At 42.0% G+C, this 19598-nt stretch overlaps 1 protein-coding gene across 7 annotated transcripts in view; it reads right to left on the minus strand.

The window, feature by feature from the left end:
* Positions 1-3641: 3641 nt before the first annotated feature.
* Positions 3642-19598, minus strand: part of pak1 (p21 protein (Cdc42/Rac)-activated kinase 1) — a 72089-nt gene continuing 56132 nt past the window's right edge. For all 7 annotated transcript variants that reach the window (XM_026191685.1, XM_026191690.1, XM_026191684.1 and 4 more), the window contains 8 exons: positions 18235-18298; positions 16646-16694; positions 14931-15043; positions 12375-12492; positions 11243-11342; positions 10742-10938; positions 9492-9629; positions 3642-6056 (listed from right to left, as the gene is read on the minus strand). In XM_026191685.1, coding sequence (XP_026047470.1) covers positions 5970-6056; positions 9492-9629; positions 10742-10938; positions 11243-11342; positions 12375-12492; positions 14931-15043; positions 16646-16694; positions 18235-18298 — 866 coding nt within the window. In that variant the 3' untranslated portion in view covers positions 3642-5969. The remainder of the gene's footprint in view (positions 6057-9491; positions 9630-10741; positions 10939-11242; positions 11343-12374; positions 12493-14930; positions 15044-16645; positions 16695-18234; positions 18299-19598) is intronic.

Consider the following 19598-nt stretch of genomic DNA (forward strand, 5'->3'; position numbering starts at 1 on the left):
GTTTCTGCTCCCTCTGTTGGTCCCTGGTGTTAGTGTTCCCCTGTCTCATCAGGTTAATCAGGTCCAGCTGTGTCTCCCACCTGTGTGTGATTTCCCAGTGTCCCACTGTGTATATTAGTGTGTGTCTGCCACTGTTCCTCGTCGTGTCGTCTGTATTCATCCTCTGTGATCTCCTGGAAACTCTTTGTGAATCTACTGTGTGCTCTCCCTGTCGTTCTATAGTTTAGTTTTCCCACTTTAGTTTATCCTTAGTTCTGTTTTTCTATCCCCACTTTGTGTTCTGCATTTACAATAAACCACATCTTAGTAAGTGCTGCCTTTGAGTCCTCTTTTGCCCCAGTCGTGACAGACCACTACTCATGCCAGGGCCTTCATCTGGGTCGGAACTTTCTCCAGGCCCCAGGTCGGATTGACTACTTTCTTTTCAAATATTTATCTATTGCTATTATGCAATGCGTCGTCTCACACCATGACTATTAATTAACCATTAATTAATGTAATTTCTTCTTCGTCTTCTTCTGTTTTACTGGCAGTTGGCAACCCCTTTAATTAGAGCAGGTAGTTGTAAAAGGATATAATTGTTCTGCCCGTTACTCTGCCAATCGCTCAGAGTACCAATCAGGTGGAACCAGATAATCTCCCAAGGAACACCTGACCATTTCTCATGACACACCTATGTACCACGGCACGGTGGTTGGGAAATACTGGTTTAACCTCTCTACATCCACCAGGTCACCAGCATCACATCTCCGACGAGGGCTGAGTTTTGTTTTAGCATGGAATCTGTTTTCCTGATAATCAGCAGTCTGTCAGTGACCTTGTGACCTCACATTATAGCTGAGATCAAAATGCAGTGGTGTGGAGTCTCACCTTACAATGCTACAATTGAAACCTTTAAATACTTAAAAATAGAGCTGTTATTATTGTTCTGCCAATAAATACAGCTCTACAAATACAAAATATACGTTTCTGTTCTAGCGCCCCCTACAGTCTCTGGTTGTGCCTCAACATTGTGTAAACAATAGGTCAGTACATGCAGCAGCTTAAAAAAAAACAGACCAGGTTTTCAGTTTTTGTAGTTTTTATTTTTTTTTTTAGAGTTGTTTCAAAAAAATCCAAAATGACTGAGAAACAGATAAATTATGGCTCTGATACAGCGGGGAGCAAAGACTTCATTTGACCTTCATTTGGACTGTACCAAGTCTGAACCCGCCCCTCTGAACTGCTGCGAGGACAGAGTCACCTCCTACAGTAAAATGAAGAATTTTACCAAAGTACGTCAAAGTAATGACGTCACAGATGAGGACCACAAACCAGAAAAACATTAAAAAAGGTAATGAAACATTTTACTGAGATTTAAAGGATCACTTCAAGCACATATTCTGTGTTTGTACACCCGCAGACAGCACAGGTAGAGACGTTTAACATTTTCTGTTTTACTGGAGTTAAAGTGGACCTATTATGCATATCCTCATTTTACTTACTCTGTACACACAGTTTTTAGCTCTAACTAAATCTCTCCTCCGATTCATTTAGGTAGCAGCTTCAAAATAAGCTTTTGTTCCTTTTATTTATTGATTTTCATTCTGTTATTTCCTGTACTGTTTTATTTCAGTTTAAAGCTCAGGACTGTTTTAAACGCTCAGTTTCAGACAGTATTTCTTTTTTTACTCTTGGCTCTGGATGACATCATAGAGAGTGGATGTTCCTAATATGGTTGTCTCAGACACAAAAGACGTTTTTTCCTTCTGTGAGAGGCAGAGGAAAGTTAGCTCAAAGGGAGGGTGACCTTTAAAGGTACTTTTGTAAAAACCCTAAAAAAAATTAACAAAAACTTTCACCACAAGGTGGCAGCATTTTCCAAACTCGTTTTAGTATGGGTGTGAATCCCCAACAGCTGACTTTTAACTAATCTAATGTTTCTACACCTATATTCTCTTTTAGTTGGTACACATAAATATGACAATAACATGAATTTTGAACAAATGCTGAGCTAAAAGCAGCTTGAATTAGATTTAAATGTTTCATGCTGCACCATCTTGTGGTTCAAAGTGGTATTGCATAAGCCTGCAGCACGGCCCTATTTAACCTTAAATTGATATCACTGCAGCACAACACACACCTGTCCTTGACATCACACCCTAAATGTTATTGACAGTTTGTTCATTTTGACAGGTTTTCAACTTGCCAGTCACAAAGTTTTACAAAACGAACCTTTAAAGCGAGGGGTGAGGGGCTGCACCGAGGCCCAGTATGACATAAAAAAAAGGATTATTCTGAACTGTGAATCAAGCTGCAGCAGTTGAAGTGAGCATATATATATATATAGGTCCACTTTAAAACACACTTTTGCTTCAGAGTAACCACAGAACAGCTCAGCTCAGCGGTGGGGTTCAGACCAGGACACAAAGATACACGGTGGTGGTTAACACACTTCACACAGGCTTTGGATGTTTACTTCGGTGCCTTGCTTAATGACACTTCAGCAGCCACTGTCCAAATCTGTGCCCTCAAAAAGATCATTAACATGAGTTTATCATCCACGTTAAAGGGTTGGTCTTCCACTAGGACTGTGATTCTTTGTGAAAGGGTTTCATGTTTTCAAGCTTAAAAAACACTTTTGTTTATCACATGGCCAAAAAGAACAGGAGACGGGATTCTTTGCCGTCACGATTTACAGATCAGTCATGTTTACGTGCTTAATCGTCCCACAAAGGCTCACTTTAAGCCAGGAAAACCCCTGAATGCTATGTTAATACATCTGCCAATGCTGCAACTATCAGAAAATAACCTGCAACTATTTTGGTAATCGATTAACCGTGCGAGAGATTCAACCCATCACAGGTTCAGCGTTACATATTTTGGAGACAGGAAATGTCAGTATTTTTTGATATGTGCTAGTTAGTAAGGATGTTTTCTTGTCCTCTGATCACTAAAGTTTAGATAAAAAAAGATTGAAGTCAAAAATCACAACTTCTGAGCGTACAGGTTAGGAAACATATCCTCCGTGACGACTGTATCGTCACCTTTTTTAGAGAAAATCAATCGCTGCTGCTTTTGGACTTTTTTTGTTACATAGCAAACTTCTACAGATGTCAAACTGGGTAAGCGTGAAAAACATGCTTTCACTTTTTTCAATATTTGAGAAATTTACGGATTAACTGAAAAACAAAGAGAAGAATCAGCAGATTACAGCAAGCTGCATCCCTCAAATGTTGCCGTGGATCGTTGCCGTCACTCTGATAGAAAAGCAGTCCTGCATCTTTGAAACAGTTTAAGGCCAGAGGTACATTAACAGTACATAAAAACAATGAAATCATAGAGACGGTTTTGAATAAATGTTTTGGAAACGTCTGCTGCGTATTTACATTGCAAGTGTTCATTGTGTGAGCAAACAGTCGTGGCTGCTGATGGATGCTTTGGCTCTTGCAGGATCTGAACCTGAAACAGGAGTTTCTCCTTTGTTTTTAATTTTTTTTGCTAACAAGAAAAATTTTTTGTTCCAAAACACTTACTCAAATATTCACATCTGAATCAAAAACAACTAATTTTCTATGGTCGATCAGCTAAAAACAATCAAATAAAAACAGTGAGTTTGTAAACAAAGGCAAAAACAGATTGTTGCTGTCATTTTTTTGTCATCTTGTAAAATATACACCTCGTATCGCGCAGTTGTCCAGGCAGGACGAAAACGACATCGTACCATCTCGCTTCTAAAAAATAGGATTAAGATATGATCTCCCGTATCGTACACAGGCGTCCTTCGTGACTGCACGTTTCAGCATCGCCACAACTCATTATTTTGTTTCTCTCTATCTTTAACGTACCGTATAAAAAAAGTTTGTTCACATGCACATTCTCTCCCTCAGCCTGAGCGTCGAGCCCGCAGACCGAAGCCCCAGAGCCGCAGATGGAGCCACTTCTCATGTTTGGTGATGGATAAACACAGAGTTTGATTTTCCTCTCGTACAGGATGTCAACAGCACAGAGGTCGAAGCAGGATTAGAGCTGACAAGATAACTTCAGGTTTAACTCTGAGTGATCAGTTAGGAAGCTCACAGAAACTTACGCAGAGCTCAGAGATCAGCATGTGCAAAACGGTCATCTACCGACCAATCCTCACCCCTGATCTCAGCCAGCATCTGCAGCTCGTTGTTTCCTGAGCAGTGTCAATAAGAAATGTGGATTCTTATGAGCAGCTGTTGCAGGAGCTTCCTTTTCTCTTTTTTGCTGTCGATTCATGTGACTTCTAAATCCGTCTTATTGCTCTATAAACCATAAAGGAGTTTTATTTTCTGCAGGTCTGCTAGGGCCCTGAGTGACGCAAAACCATCGTTCTTCACAGCTTCACTACCCCTAATGCTACCTGCACACTGGAAGCGATTTGCAGCGATTTGCAGCGACATGACGTAAGCGGTGGATAACATTTCAGGACTTCAACCAATGGGAAGATGGCGGGACCCAAATATAAACTTGAGACCAAAGAATACCTGCGATCGGCATTTGGCCTGGTAGTAAATATGTTAGAGGGTTACTGAGACACCCGGAGACTCGTAGGTTCGCTTCCAGCGAGTATGCAGCTTTAGCGAGACAGCGAGTGTTTGCTGGTAAGTCTGCAGCTTCCATACGAATCATGGACCAGTGCAGTCGCATGAAGGCTTTCAGTGCAGCTCGTGTAGCTGCTTGTGATGAATTTTATCTAATGATCACTGCAAGCACTCGTCGGTTCCTCAATGCTAATGTTTCCCTAGCGACTGTTGGTCGCCAGTCAGTCTCTAGGCCTGTGTGACCGAGGCCTCACTTACATGTGGGACCCTCAAGTTTGGGTTCAGACACTGAGAGGTCGACTGACCTTTACAGTCGTGCAATCATATCTATATGAATATTTAAAGCCAGGGTTCACATCTTGAGATGATAAAACCTTCATGTGAGGCTAACAGGACTGCAGATGTTGGTGTACTGGAGGAGATCCAGCACCTGTAATGCCTCACAGCTGTAAGGGGACATAACGGGATAGCAGCAGTGCTAACAGCTGTCCAGATGTGCACCAGATGACATTGAGAAGAAGGTTTTTGATTTCTACATTTCTTTCTCCTTGAAGTTTTTGATTGTACTTCATATTCTGCACTCTGCTCCTGATTTTGAACCCTACAGCTGTGAATGATTTCCTCTCAGCGTAAAATGAAAGCTTCCAGAGAAAAACGTGTCCAAACCGGGTCCATCGACGGCTCAGGGTCCACCAGTGTTTCCTCCTGATAATTAATAATCTCCTCTAACTCACAGCTCACACTGCAGACACGACAACGTACCACAAATCGTCTGCTCCGTGTCAGAAACGACAGAATTTAACGCTACAATCAACAGAAGTAATAACCCAACATCCCCCGCTGTGACACTCACAATCACGCGCTAAAAAAAATAACAATAAAATGAAAATCAACAAATGCACTTTTAGAAGATGATGAAACGGGTACGGCCGTATCCGCCGATGCATCACAGGAAGTTAAAACACACAGACACACACACACTCAGTGGGCGCTGGTTGGCTGTTTGTGGTCCGGGGTGTTTACAGTTAGAAACAAACATCATTAAAAAAACAAAAACAGTCTTTGGGCTCTCGCTCCCATGCTGTGGTTGTTCATGCCGGCTGAGAGGGTGATGATGCCAGAAGTGACATCACTTCATTACAGTTAGGCCCCACCTTCCTGTCTGAGTCCAGTGGAGTGTCGAAGAAGGAGATGTTACCTTTTGCCATCCCTGTGAGTGTGGAGTTGGGGGTGGGGGATAAGGGAGGTCAAGCTTGGGGTCAAAGGTGACGGGGTGAAGGAGGAGGTAAAAACAGAAAAACAAGGAAGGAGAGAAAGAGTGAAGGCGTTCAAACGGTTGGACAAACCCAGCCAGCAGCCATCGCCGCCTTCACAGGAGGGATGACAGACACACAGAGACAGAAGGGAGGAGCCAAAGGAGAGCTAGCGGTTGTTCTTGGCCGCCTCCTTCGCCGCCAGAATGAGAGGAGTCAGACTGGAGAGCGGCTTCGCCATCTTCAGAAACTGATGCTGAGGGAGGAAGTGAGGGGCGGGGAGGAGGAGGGGACAGAGGGAGGGGAAGAGAGAAACAGAGAAAGACTTCAGTTCACTGCACAGAACATTCACCACAGGCCTGCAGCGCTGAGCAGGATCTGCAGGCTTAGCGAAACAAGTTCAGGTGTGACCCTGGGCGTGCAGCAGGACAGGTGGATCACATCACCACGCAGAGTTATGCTGCAGCTGTAACTGCTCTGGAGCAGGTGGTGTTTGAGATCAACGGGTGCAAAATCACTGCCTAAAGACCAATCAGATACCTGGAGGAGCCCTCAGGAGTTTTTGTCTTTCATTTAGCATCAATGAGAGAAAACAGATTCTTTGGTTCAACTTTATCCCTTTATTCCATTTGATTGTTCTGTAAGTATTAACATATGTACTTAACCCTAAAACAGGGATTACATATGTTGAGTAACCTGCTCGAAATCTGTTTTTAGTTGTTCTTTACTTCATTCACTGCTATCAGAAACCTGCAGGACACTTTGAAAGTCATTCTCCTCACAGTGCCGACTGTCACTGATGTCACTGCTGTCAAACTGCATCACAGATCCAGGCAGAGGAAATTCATTAATACTGACGTACATTTTAAACATGGTGCATTTTCTTAAACTGTTAAATAGAAATACTAAAATTATACAGGCTGTTTGGCTATTGAGCATCTTGAGACATTATGGGAAAGTTTGACACCATCAAAAATGGCAAACTTACCATATAGACCAGTACTAGTAGATTACTGGCACATGAAGTCCAGTATAAATACAGACACGGGTGCTTCGGACATAAAGTCACAGCAGCTGTTTCTTTTGCATGCTAACTATTTTCATCTACAGTGAGTCCCTTTAAATCAGTTTAATGCCTTTAACGCAAATACAGCACCGTCCCTGTCATCATCCGTCTTTACTTTACAGTCTAAAGCACCTCGAGGCAACTGTTGTTGTGACTTGATGGTATATAAATAAAACTGAACTGAACCTTTTTATTATGAGCAAACCTGAGTAACTGTGGAAGTCCTCTTATTTAATTGTCTCTCTCTCACTCAAATGTCTTCAAACTTGTGAGGACCAGGCTTTTAGTCCCCAAAGGTTTGGTGAATTTCCAATTTCTGGTCCACACAAACATATGAATGCCCGCTCACACACACCTGAAACAACCTTTTAACTTTTATTTCAGACAACGAGACCTGTAACTGCACACACACACTCAGAGGATCCATTAAATTGAATTACATCTTCAACAGAGCTCCTCCTGAAACACTACAAAGACCTGCGAGATCTGACTCATCGCAGTTACACAACTCACGTTGCTCCTCACTCACACCTCCACCTCGTCTCCACACCCACTCAAACTGTCTGTCTGTGAGGCTCGGGCCTCCTCTGAAGGAGGTGAAGTGCTCAGCGTCAAGTCTAAATGGATGTTTTATGCCAAATTACAGATGAATCTGTCAGATATCTAACTTCGAGATAAGCGACGCCTGAAGGAGGAAAGCAATGCCAGTCAAATACAAAACTGCAGATCTGAATATTACTCTGATATTCAAAAGAAAACCCTCAACTTTCTATTAACTTTACATACACAAACTGGGAAAATAATAATAATAAATGTTACTTTATAGATTAAAGAGTCAAATTTCTGTTCATTCTCTGGAGGCTGCTCGTTCTTCTTATCTGATTATCTGATTTTGTTTCTTTGTTCTTTTCCGTTAGAGCTGCTGTAAAATAAGTATGAATTTAAATAGTGGAACCTGTACTTTACTGAGATATTTCTATTTTCTGCTGCTCTGTTTAAAGTGGCGGCCGTGGCTCGTCGACCAATGGGAAGGTCGGTGGTTTGAGTCTGGATCCTCCTGTGTGAGTCCTTGGGTGAGATACTGAACCCCGGAGTGAGTGTGTGTGCATGTTAGTCAAAGTGCTTAGGTAGGTGTGTGAATGATGCTCGCAGTAAAAACTCCTCAGGGCTCATTTAGAGTGTGATATAAGTCCCTGACCCTTTATTGACTGTCTGTAGTCTCACTCAGACCAGAGCAGCTCCTCTGCTGAGGTCTGATACGATGTTTTAAAGGTGGCCAATCACGGCACATTCGTTGCTACTAATTTCCAATAAAGCTGATTTGTTTTTGTGCGTCATTTCTGTTGCATCAAATCTCAGCAGTGCAGTTCGATGTCCTCCGTGTGACTGACTCACTGTTTAATGGATGTCGTTTCATTTCCTGTTTAACGTGTTCTTTCTGTCTTTCAGGTAGTTTTGGTTCTAGTTTCTCGCGTGTCTCATCGTTACAGTTATTGTGTTTTCCAATGTTTCTCATTCCTCAGTCGGTGTGTTTTAATGCTTCGCCCTTCACGGTGTTGCATATTAAATGTTTATGACTGTTTGGTGTTAAAGTTACAGGTTATATGTCCTCTGTCTAATCTCCATGAAACAAACTGTATTCAGTCACTGAGGGCTGGGATGGTTAATCAAAGGATCGATCCTGTCTGCTCCTGCCCGCCTGGCCCTGAATCCCCCCGTTTCCAGCTTTCTTTGTGCTTTTCTGCGACTCCTTCTCTAACCTATCCGGTCAGCTTTGTGCAGCTCTTTCTGTTTTCAGGAAGTTTTAATAATGAAATATTGTGTTAGTCTAACCTGGCAGAGTCCAGGATCCACACAAGGCTTATGTTGACCTTTCAGCTTTGTCGCTGTTATTCGATAAATCTGTGGATGTTTTATCAGGTAAATGTTTGAAACAATCTTGGAGGTTTAGGGGTTAAAGGATGTCGAGATCGAGTGAGCGTCGCTGCTGTCTGTTCACTGAACAGTGACACAAACCAGACATCAGAGTGTTTCCTTCCTCGGCCTGTCAGATTAATGATGCACAGATCCACACTTTAACATCACAAAACCAACTCAATAAATCATTTATGAACTTTTTTTTTTTATTTAATAGCAAATTATGTTAAATCTTACATTTTACATTTACTATCAATTTTTTTTTTATTTGTATTTAAGCTCTAACTGTACATTTTTCTCCCAGAGAAACTGAAACCAAAGAGTTTCATTAAAAGCTTTTTTCTGTCAATAAACACAAACGATCGAAACAGCGAGGAACTAAAAAGAAAACGTTCCAACACAAATTCAGAGCGATAATGAATCTGGATTTATGTTTGACATTTAACATCCAGGATTTTGTTGTTTGTTATGTTTACATAAACAAATACACTCGTTTTCATATCTTAGTGAGGACATCTCATTGACATAATGCTCTCCCAGCTGCTTACTCTAACCATCAAAAATGAATGCCTAATCCTAACCCTGACCGGTGAGTGTGTCCTCACAAGTGACTGTTGGTTCTCACAAGTATGGTAGCATGCCAATTTTCTGGCCTCAGAAAGACGTATAAACATGTACACACACACACACACACACACACACACGCACCTGCAGCAGCTCTTTAGCCGAGCCTCTCTTCTCCACGTCCATTTCCAGACATCGGTTCAGGAAGTCTCTGAATATCGTCGACAGCTTCTCCGGGTTCTGCAGCTCCGGCGTCCCGTTGGTTGCTATGAGATACAGCGCCTAACACGTGAAACACACACAAGCAACATGTCTGTCTTCATCCCCACGAGGCAAACTCAGAGTCACAGAATGAAGGATTGGTGCCATCCAGTGGTGTCTTAAGAAATACAGAAGAAATACAGGACTGTGCAAAAGTTTCAGGCAGGTGTGGAAAAATGCTGTAAACAAAGAATGCTCTCAAAAATATAAATGATTGTTTATTGGCCACAAATATATTCTGCAGCAGGACAACGACCCCAAACACACAGCCAAAGTCATTAAGAACCATCTTCAGGGTAAAGAAGAACAAGAAGTAGTGGAAGTGATGGTACGGCCCCCACAGAGCCCACAGCACATCATCGAGTGTGTCTGTGATTACGTGAAGAGACAGAAGGATGTGAGGAAGCCTGCGTCCACAGATGATCTGTGGTTAGTTGTCCAAGATGTTTGGAACAACCTACCAGCCGAGTTCCTTCAAAAACTGACTGTCAACATTTTGTTGAATGATGAAAATAAATGATTTTTTTGAAAGCATTCTTTGTTTACACAAGTTTTCCTCACCCGCCTAAACATTTTGCAGAGTACTGTATGATCACGTGCACTGTGCTGACCTGAATACACAGAAAGATAAATCTGCCTCATTTTCCAACACCTGTATGTGTAAGGAGGCTTTTTAAAGATAAATCATAGACTTTGATACAATGTGTCTGAAAAACAGAGAGTCGTGATCCCAAAAGTCTTTTCTCTCATAAATCTGAGGATGTGTGTCTTCTTCTCTCTTCTCCAGGATCTGATAAGATACTGGAGAGAGCCTGGGGTGGTTACAGCTGGGCAAACTGGGCATCTAAAGTTTTGTCTACCAAAAAAAAAAACTATTAAATTAAAATCATCTCAGCGTTCTCGAGAAAATATCACAAACTAACCTGGATCCATATCTGCGTCTGGACTTAAGTCATGCATGGAGTGGAGGGATTTCCCTCCAGTTGTGAAGTAGGGAAAGCGGCTGCTCTGACTAAGCAGTGCGCCGTAACACACAGCTGCAGCTGTTGTGCTAATTTTGAGTTGCTGAAGTGATCTTGGCCTTTGTTCCCCTTTTCAAACCTTTTTCAAAGAGCCTCCCCCTCAGAACTCACCCTGAGCGGATTCTCGTTCAGGTACGGCGGCTCTCCCTCCACCATCTCTATCGCCATGATGCCCAGAGACCAGATGTCCACTTTGGGACCGTAAGCTTTACGGGTCACGACCTCCGGAGCCATCCAGTACGGCGTGCCGACCATGGTGCTGCGTTTACTCTGCTCAGGAGTGATCTGAGCGCAGAATCCGAAGTCAGCTGAGAGCAGGAGAGCAGACAGAGTCAGTCGATGGAAAAACTGAAAAAACATTAATGGAAAGCAGTGCTCGGTAGATGATGATGATGATGATGATGATGGGAAAAGAAAACGCCTCTAGAGGAAATGTAGGTTTTAAGGTCGGGCTAAAAGCAGCACACATCCAGTAACATCCCACCACACCTGCCCCCTGGTGGTGAAACATTCATTTAAAATTGGCAGTGGGTAATTTAAAAACAGTATCGGTAACAACTGCAAAGCAAAAACAGCGAGTTAAGAGTTGACTGTAAGATTTTGTGGACTGACTGAGCTTGACGGAGCCGTCCATGCCCAGCAGGATGTTGTCGCTCTTGATGTCTCGATGGATGACCTGGTTTGAGTGCAGGAACTCCAACGCCTGGAGACACTGAAAAAACAGAAAACTATAAATTTAGCATGTAAAATATATATATTAAAAGAAACACGTCAGAATAAAATGGAGAAACTGACACTGTAACTGAAGATAATCTGAGATTCACAGGAAAGAGCAAATATCCAGCTTCATATTTTTATTGCATGACCTCGAACCTTGTCGTCAACCTTAAACTGAAACAAACTGTTTAAGCTCCTCCCCCTCTTCTGACTGGCTGCTCCTCACAAACTGAAAAACCAGGGGGCGGGGCTTCACAGGCAGTGAAGTCTGAGAATATCATATTGAGATATCCACTTTCATGACATCATACAGAGCCAACAATAAAAAAAACTGTCTAAAATTGAGTGTTTATCTGGAGCCTGAACATAGACTTTGTTTTTGAACTACGCCGTGTTTAACACCATCACAGGAACAGGAAACATGGATCTCAGGGCAGTTTGTGAAACAGTCACATGATCATTTGTCTGCCCCCTCTCACAACGATTCATGCACATGTAAACAAAGTTGTTATTTTTTACTTTTAAAGGTTGAAAAGGTCCACATTTGAGGTTAGGAGGGAGGTTGGAGGGTTTGAAATCATTTTGTTGTCCAATTTAGATTTTTTACACTTGATTTGTATTATTTTCATTGGGATGCTCATTTTCATAAGTAATAACTTGGTTAGGTTTCAAAGTTAAACGCAGCTGGGTTGGGTATAGAAAAAGATGGGTTAAACTGGAAAAGTTAATAATTTGATTATTTTGTTGAAAGATAATTCCAGTGCAAATTCATTAGTGATGAACACAAACAAATTACAATTGGATGAGTACCGGGCTGATATAAAATGAGGAAAAGCAGAACAGAGTCACTTCAGGAATTTTGTTCCAGGTTAAATTTGAGCTCGTTACGTTAAATATTGTGGGAAAAACAAACAAACAAACAAAAGAAAACATTTTTTTTTCCCCAGAAGTAGAGATGTGTTGCTTTTCTGTCACTAGGAGCTCGCGAGAGACAGAACGGAGATCTCAGAGTGAGAGCTGTTTTTACCTCTCTGCACACAGCAGCAATCTGGGCTTCATCCATGCACGTTTCTGTTACGACATCAGTCAGCGAGCCTCCGGCCAGGTACTCCATCACCACCCAGAGCTCATCACCCACCAGGTAACTATTGAAATTAAGACATTTTATTGGAAACTGAGCTTCAGAACTTGTGAAGTCTTTTTCTGCAACCATGAAAAAAGTTAAACACAAGAAACATTTTTTGTTTTTTTGCTGTTCTGCTAAGAAAAAGATGCAAATGTCAGAAAATCTGTAAACTGTTTTGGCTTGAGTAATTTGGAACTTTGGCCTTAAACCTTTTCACTGTTGAAGTTTTGTTGGCATAGATGCAAATTAATCATTTTAATAACCGCCTTTCTTGACTGTTTTCTTTTCAATCGATTAATCTATAAAACGTTGAGGTCGAGTCCTCAGCTTTCATTTTTAATAGCACAAAGTCAAAGACATTTAGATCTGGGAAGGCGGTAACCACAAACACAGCAGTTTCTTTGATACATTAAACTTAAAGTTTTAGGAATAATTATTAATATTTAATTCATTTGGTAACACGATAACTTTAAAACAAGTTTTAGCATCAGATTTACCAAATTACGGCAAACAATGTATCGATGAGAGTGAAAAGTTCTCTGCATGGTTCAGTAACAATGCTCTAACTGTTGTATCAATGACAGCAGGCCAAAAACAAGCAGGACTGATAAGCAGCACCAAACAGTGTCAGCAGGTTTAAACTGTGTTTGTTTTTGAGGAAACGCGTCACACATCTGATCACTGAGACGCAGCTAAAGGTAAATCAGTTGATTTATGTTGCTCTGTGTGTGCACTGCTGAGAAACGACTCACAAATACTTTTGTGCTCTCTGCAGTTTCCCTTATGGTCTGTGTGGAAGCGTGACTAAAATCCTCAAACAGCGCAAACCGCTCGGCTCCCTGTAAAATGTAACTGTCCTGCCTTTAATACCCAACCTGGGGCTCTCCTCCTCCCTCGTCACTGAAAACAACAGTGCTCTATGATAGCTGTCTAAAAAAGTTACGAGAAATGAACCCAAACAATGCAGCAATCAGTGGGTTTATGGATGTTTTTTTAAGTCGGCACAGATCCTCCCACACACACACACACACACACACACACACACACACACACACACACACACACACACACACACACACACACACACACACACACACACACACACAGTAAATCAGTGTCACAGAGAATGTTGTTTCCATGGGGATGGCAGCATTATCACCAGTCTCGCACATTTTTTTACTGTCTCTTGAGGCAGACAGGTAACTACGGTAACCAGACACCACGCTCACAGACACATGTCCACTGGGTTACCATGGCAACAGCAGCCCCAAACCGGGTAACCTCTCAAGTCGTTTCAGTCTGAACATTTGTCAGCTGAGCTGGAGTTTCCGTGGTGACGCCTGCTGTGTATCATTTGTCCAGAAACATCTGGAGCCTCTGATTTGTTCTCCGCGTTTAAAGGGAACGTTTAGGAAACTCGCATGTTAATATTTGTTTGCACACAGTATGTAGGTAAGGAATCAACATGTGAGGAACAATCAGGTTTTTGGGTGGCACTCAACGGTGGGGACCTCCCCTGCCCACTACGGAGTAAATCATTCAAAATGGCTCTGAAACGACTTCTTTTATCAAGAGAAGAAAAAATGATTAAAAAGCAACTTTTTAATCCAGGAGAAGAACAGAAAAATGAAAGAGAGACGAAAACTGAAAGTGTTAGTGATGAATCTGTGTAGTTCATGCGAGGATGAGGGGGGTTTACGTTGCCCCTGTTGAAATCTACACAGATTTTGCATTGGTGAGACAGAGAGAGATAATGTGCTGCAGTGATTCATGCAGCAGTTACCCAGCAGACATCGACAACAGAGGTCCAGTCACACCGGCTCTTTTTACAAAACAAGAAAAGCTAAACACATCATTCCATTAAAAAAACAGAAATTAAAGCATGCATGTTTTTTGTTTTTAGTAAAAAAGCACTTGATTGGTCGCTGGACTCCATTAAGAGAAGACAGGAAATAAAAACCCAACAAAATAATCACCAGCTCAGCTGCAGCTTCTAGAAAGTCTCATCTGTCAGCTTTAATCTTTCTGAACAGGAAACAGGAAGTGCCTGAAACGCTCCATGCTTACCAGCCTGTGAGGCTCCGCTCGTACAGGGCAACACCCACCCAATAACATTTAAACATGTTAAATATGTGGTGACATGCAAACATCTCATCCTTTAGCTGCTCTGTCCCTGAGGAAACACCTCCTGGAGGTGTCCAGGAAGTTCCCTTGACAGGTGCATTTTATTGTGGAGTAGTTGCACGTCTATTATAATAGTTTTGTGTTTTCTTTTTTTCTATTTTAATTTTTTTTAATTACTTAAGTGCAATGATGAGGTTAACACTGACACCACAAACTGTTGCAAAGCTCTAAATCAGGTGTTGTGAAAATGTGAAACAATGTAAAAGATTAAAACTGGAATTTTAAACCGTGACGTTTTCCCTCAGCGTGGTGACGCGTGATGGCGTGCCTCACCTGTCCAGGTAGTTGACTATGTTTGGGTTCTTGTTTTCCCTCATCACCAGAATCTCGTTGATGATCAGCTCCTTTTTCGGCTGCTGCTGCAGGTTCATCTGTTTGATGGCAACCTTTAGGGAGAAAAATAATAGAGAGAGGGAAGAATTATTATAAGGAGAAGTCTGTGTATGAGGTATAATGCAAGAGGATGACAGACAGACAGAGAAAAGGCCGCGAGGCGGGGAAGTATTTAAATCTGAAGGTAGTGAAAGGCTCGTGGCAGACATTTAAACGCGAGCACACAGACTGATCCTCAGAGAGCGAAGCTGAGGAGGATTATTCCGACAGACGAGCGAGCTGAGGGTTAAAATCAACCTGGAAGTCTCGGTAAATGAAGCCAGACTAAATCCACTAACGGGTGTTTATATCATCCCAGTGCAAACTCCATATGATCACTTCTCCCTTCCTCTTCTTCACTTCATCTCATCTGATTAAAGTCTGCACCAATCGACACGTTCTTCAAACTTCCTGCTGAGTTTTTAACGTCACGCTGTTAGTTTAGTTTAGTCTGAGACTCCGTCTGGGGAACGAATCAAGGTTTTCCTTTAAACTGGCCTTTCAGACTTCAGGGCGTTTAAGCCTCAGCAAAAGGACTACTTGTATTCTGGGACAACAGGACATCACACAGACTTGAGAGCTGGCAGGTTAAAGACCAGCTGGTGTCCAGTCTGACTGAGACGTCCTCGCTTCTCTCTTTGAGGAGTCCAGTCCTCAGATACAAGCACCAGTGCTGTCAGATCTACTGTGGAAGGCTGTTTTTAAGAGAGATGAAACAATAGAAAGAGCAGTTTTGTTGCTTGTTCACCATAAAGAAGCCAAAGTGTGTCGATCAGGGAGGTCAAACTCATTCTACACTGTGAGCCATGTACAGCTCACTTTGATCTTAGTGGGCCGGACCAGAGAAAGTCGTCTTTCGGTCAGTGTACAGAAGTTTAACTACACATTTAATCCCTGAGATATTCTCAAATGAAAAAATGAGTATAATTTCAACACTGCATCTCAGTTTTTCTACATGATGAACAAATGCTGCTTCGGGCTGGGAGCAATAATTGTGTACAATTAAAAAAATACATTTATTAGCTCACTGTGCAGATTTGTTATTATTGAATCTTTTTTTTATTACTTATTTACTTTGGTGGTGTATGGACAGCCGGGGGGAAGTCATAAAAATGTAAAAAGTATAAAGTTACAGGTTAAAGTTAAAATTTATATCCACTTTACATTTTCCGTTCAGTGGGCCAGATTGGAGTCTTTGGCGGGCTGTCTGCCCCCCGGGCCTTATGTTTGACACCCCTGGTGTAGATTAACATCACACAGTGGTTTCGTTTTCCTTCTGTTTGCTTCAGGTGGCGCTGATTTACACATTAAACATCTGCATGTATGTCTGTGTATCCTGTAAGTCCCTATATCGTTATGACTGAGCGAGAAAACACTCCATATAAAATGTTGGTAAAGCCACGAATAGTTGGAGGTGAAATCTTTTATCTCGATTCTTGTCCAAACGTGGACGTTTCGGTGGGACGTCTGAGTCGTGTTTTCCACCTTTACTGTGCACATCAAATGTCTCAGCAGCTACTTGCAAAATTTTAATAATGGTCAGTATTTCCTTTGTGTCTGAAAGAACGGAGAAATGTGAAGAGGAGAAGAAAATCATGCTGAGGACAAATAAGTACCTCCTGTCCTGTGGCGACGTCGATAGCTGTGTACACCGTCCCAGACGCCCTGAAACAGACAGCAGAGATCCTCAGTTAAACATCACACAGCAGGACTGGATCAGCTCATAAAGGTCATAAATCCTTTTTTTTTTATCTTCTTTATGACGGCGGGAAAGTTTTTTCTTTGTTAAAACCGCAGCTTTCAAACATTACAGCTGAGCCTCTGCTGCCTTTTATGACCTTTAAATGTAGTCTTTAAATCACAAACGTCCATCGGCAGTTAATATTACTTTACATTTATACCTTCTGAATCTGCTTTAGTGACATTTTAAAATAATGAAGACACAGATGTTTCACCAAAGGAAGCTGAAGTGCAACAAGAGAAACAACGATGGAAAAATAGCAAATAATCGTTTTACGTTTTAAAGTGAAACATTTGGTTGTTTTGCTTTTTGTTTTGGAGCCGGCCTGGTTTCCACATCATCAGCGACTCACTGTGATGAAGTTTGGTGACTTAAAGTACAGAAGCAGCGAGCTAACCAAGCTAGCTGCTATCACACTCAAATATGAGCTGTGTCCCAATTCCTAGGCCGCATCCTTCGGAGGACCTCGGTCTAGCTGGGCCGGGTCCTTCAAAGACTGAGCAGGCCGGAAGTGCGAGGCTGTGAAATTGGACTGTCTAACCTTCAGATTTGCGTCACCAGCTCTCGGTGGAGTTTAATTAACTCGGCCGTCTGCTCCTTGCTATCTAAAATATATCAGGACACGAGTAAATTCTATCATCATTAAATAATTTCTGTTTATTCAGTTTTCTGTGTGACGTTTATTCAGCTGTGTAAAAACTATAACTTCAATCTCAGCCAAACCGATTTACTCAGGAACAAATAAAACATTTTTAAGTTATCTAAGTGACTTATATATCATGTTTCACCTGAGTATCGAAGGATCGTAGGGGTCTGAAAACGATGAAGCCGGGAGTCCGGTGTTCTCGCCGGCTCTAGTGAGCCTTGAATCCCGGTCAGCTATCGAGCTGATGGGTAACAGACGTCTCCGAAAATGTCGGAGCACTTTTGCAATTATATGATATTTGAAGTTTACACAGCTACATTCTCGCCTGAAAATATCTTAAGAGTTTATTTTGTGACCCAGAAAGAGTCATATTAAAACTAAATAGCTGCCGCCATTGTTGGGAACTGGAATTGGCTGGGCTGCGCTATGAATTCTGGGTTGGTTGGACCACGAAGGATACGCCCGACCTGTCCTTCAAATCTGGGGAAATGAAGGACGCATTTGTCGGTGTCTTCAAATTGGGACAGCCTTCATCGCTTGGCTGTAACGTAATCGGCCTTCAAATTCGGCCTCCGAAGGATGCGGCCTCGGAATTGGGACACAGCAATGGTCACCTCCTGCTCCAGAAATCCAACATGGCGGCCGACAAAGCGTTAATATTAAGACCAATGGAGTCCAAAACCACAGGGGAACATCCATCATTTAGGTTCAGTTTGTAGTCATTCAACACCATCACGTACAGATTGTACTGTATGAATATTTATTGTGTACATGCTAAGATTCATGTTTCGAACACAGATGGCAGATTTTGGACTCACCCCTGTCCGATCTTCTCAAATCGTGTATATTTCTTCTTGGGGTCGCCCACACTGACGATCGTCCCTGAGTTAGAGGAAGGACAAAGAAAGAAGAGAAAAATCTTTTATCACAGCAGCTTTAAGGATCTGCAGGAAAACAAATGATAATAAATAAAAATAAAAATCAGGCCCTCACTGAGAGCTGAAATATTTTTATACGCGGATTTACAGAATCGCTGAATTTGGATGGATAGAAGAGTCGCGTGTCTTTCTATCCATCCTAGTTCTACTCTACGTTCATCACACTGAGGTCGATGCAGCATGCTGACTGGGAGGAAGAGCAGAGAGAAGAGAGGTGGAGAGCAGTAACGAGCGATGGGCGGGTCAGAGATAAAACAGGACGTGAGAAAGGTCAGAACTGTAAAGTCAGGATGGAAGAGACAGAAACAAAGAGAAGCTCTGCCTGCAGTTCAGAATTACAGGACAAAACTTTAAGTCACTCTTTTAGGAAATGATGGAAAGATAGGACAGCCAATCAGACGTGAGGATTGGACAACTGGGGGCGGGACAGAGGATATCAGGTCTGTCGATCAGAAGAGGCAGACAGACGAGCAGTATCCTGGTCTTACCAGCAGAGGGAGACCTGAGCACATCTGGACAGGCGCGTGGCATGGTTCAAGAAATATATACAGGCTCTTACTCAAACATTCAAACATTCAAACATTTCACTGCAGCGAAGAAAGCTTTAAAACTGTGCTCACTTTAAATAATAATTATTACATAATTACTTTAAAGTACTACACTTCTGAGCAGAGATGAGATGCTTTAATGTGCTGGTTTATTTAGGTAGAGCTTTTTATTTTCTCCATTAATTCTCCTTTTGTACCGGTGCACTGAATCATTTTAGTCTTTCAGATTTTAATCTGACAGATGCAGCCTACGATCAGGGTCACAGGTCAAAAAAAATCAATCAGTGCCTCCCACCTGACTCAGAATCACCTGATTTCTTTCAGATTAATGCTATTATTATGTTCAGAGTTACAGGCGTTACAGGGGGGGGGGGGGGGGGGGGGGGGGCGATGAAATGTGTTTTAATGAATATTTATTTGGGATATTTGAGTCCTCGTAGCTTCAGGAGATAAAAACCAGTGAGTTATTATTAACCTTCCTTTTTAATAGAAAAACCTCACAGACCCTAAAAACCTAAAAACCTTTAAATCAAGTAAAAAATAGAATAAAATCTCCTGTGTTTGACTCTTACTCTCATCTGGCTCATGTCAGCTGCCAGAGTCAGTGGAGAATATCTGCGAGTCTGCAGGAAAGTTCAAATATCCGTTCATATCTGTGGATCACTTCCTAGAAAAAACAGACCGGGATCTTTTATT

Source organism: Astatotilapia calliptera, chromosome 14 (genome assembly GCF_900246225.1).
Source record: "Astatotilapia calliptera chromosome 14, fAstCal1.2, whole genome shotgun sequence".
In the NCBI taxonomy this organism is placed as follows: Eukaryota; Metazoa; Chordata; class Actinopteri; order Cichliformes; family Cichlidae; genus Astatotilapia; species Astatotilapia calliptera.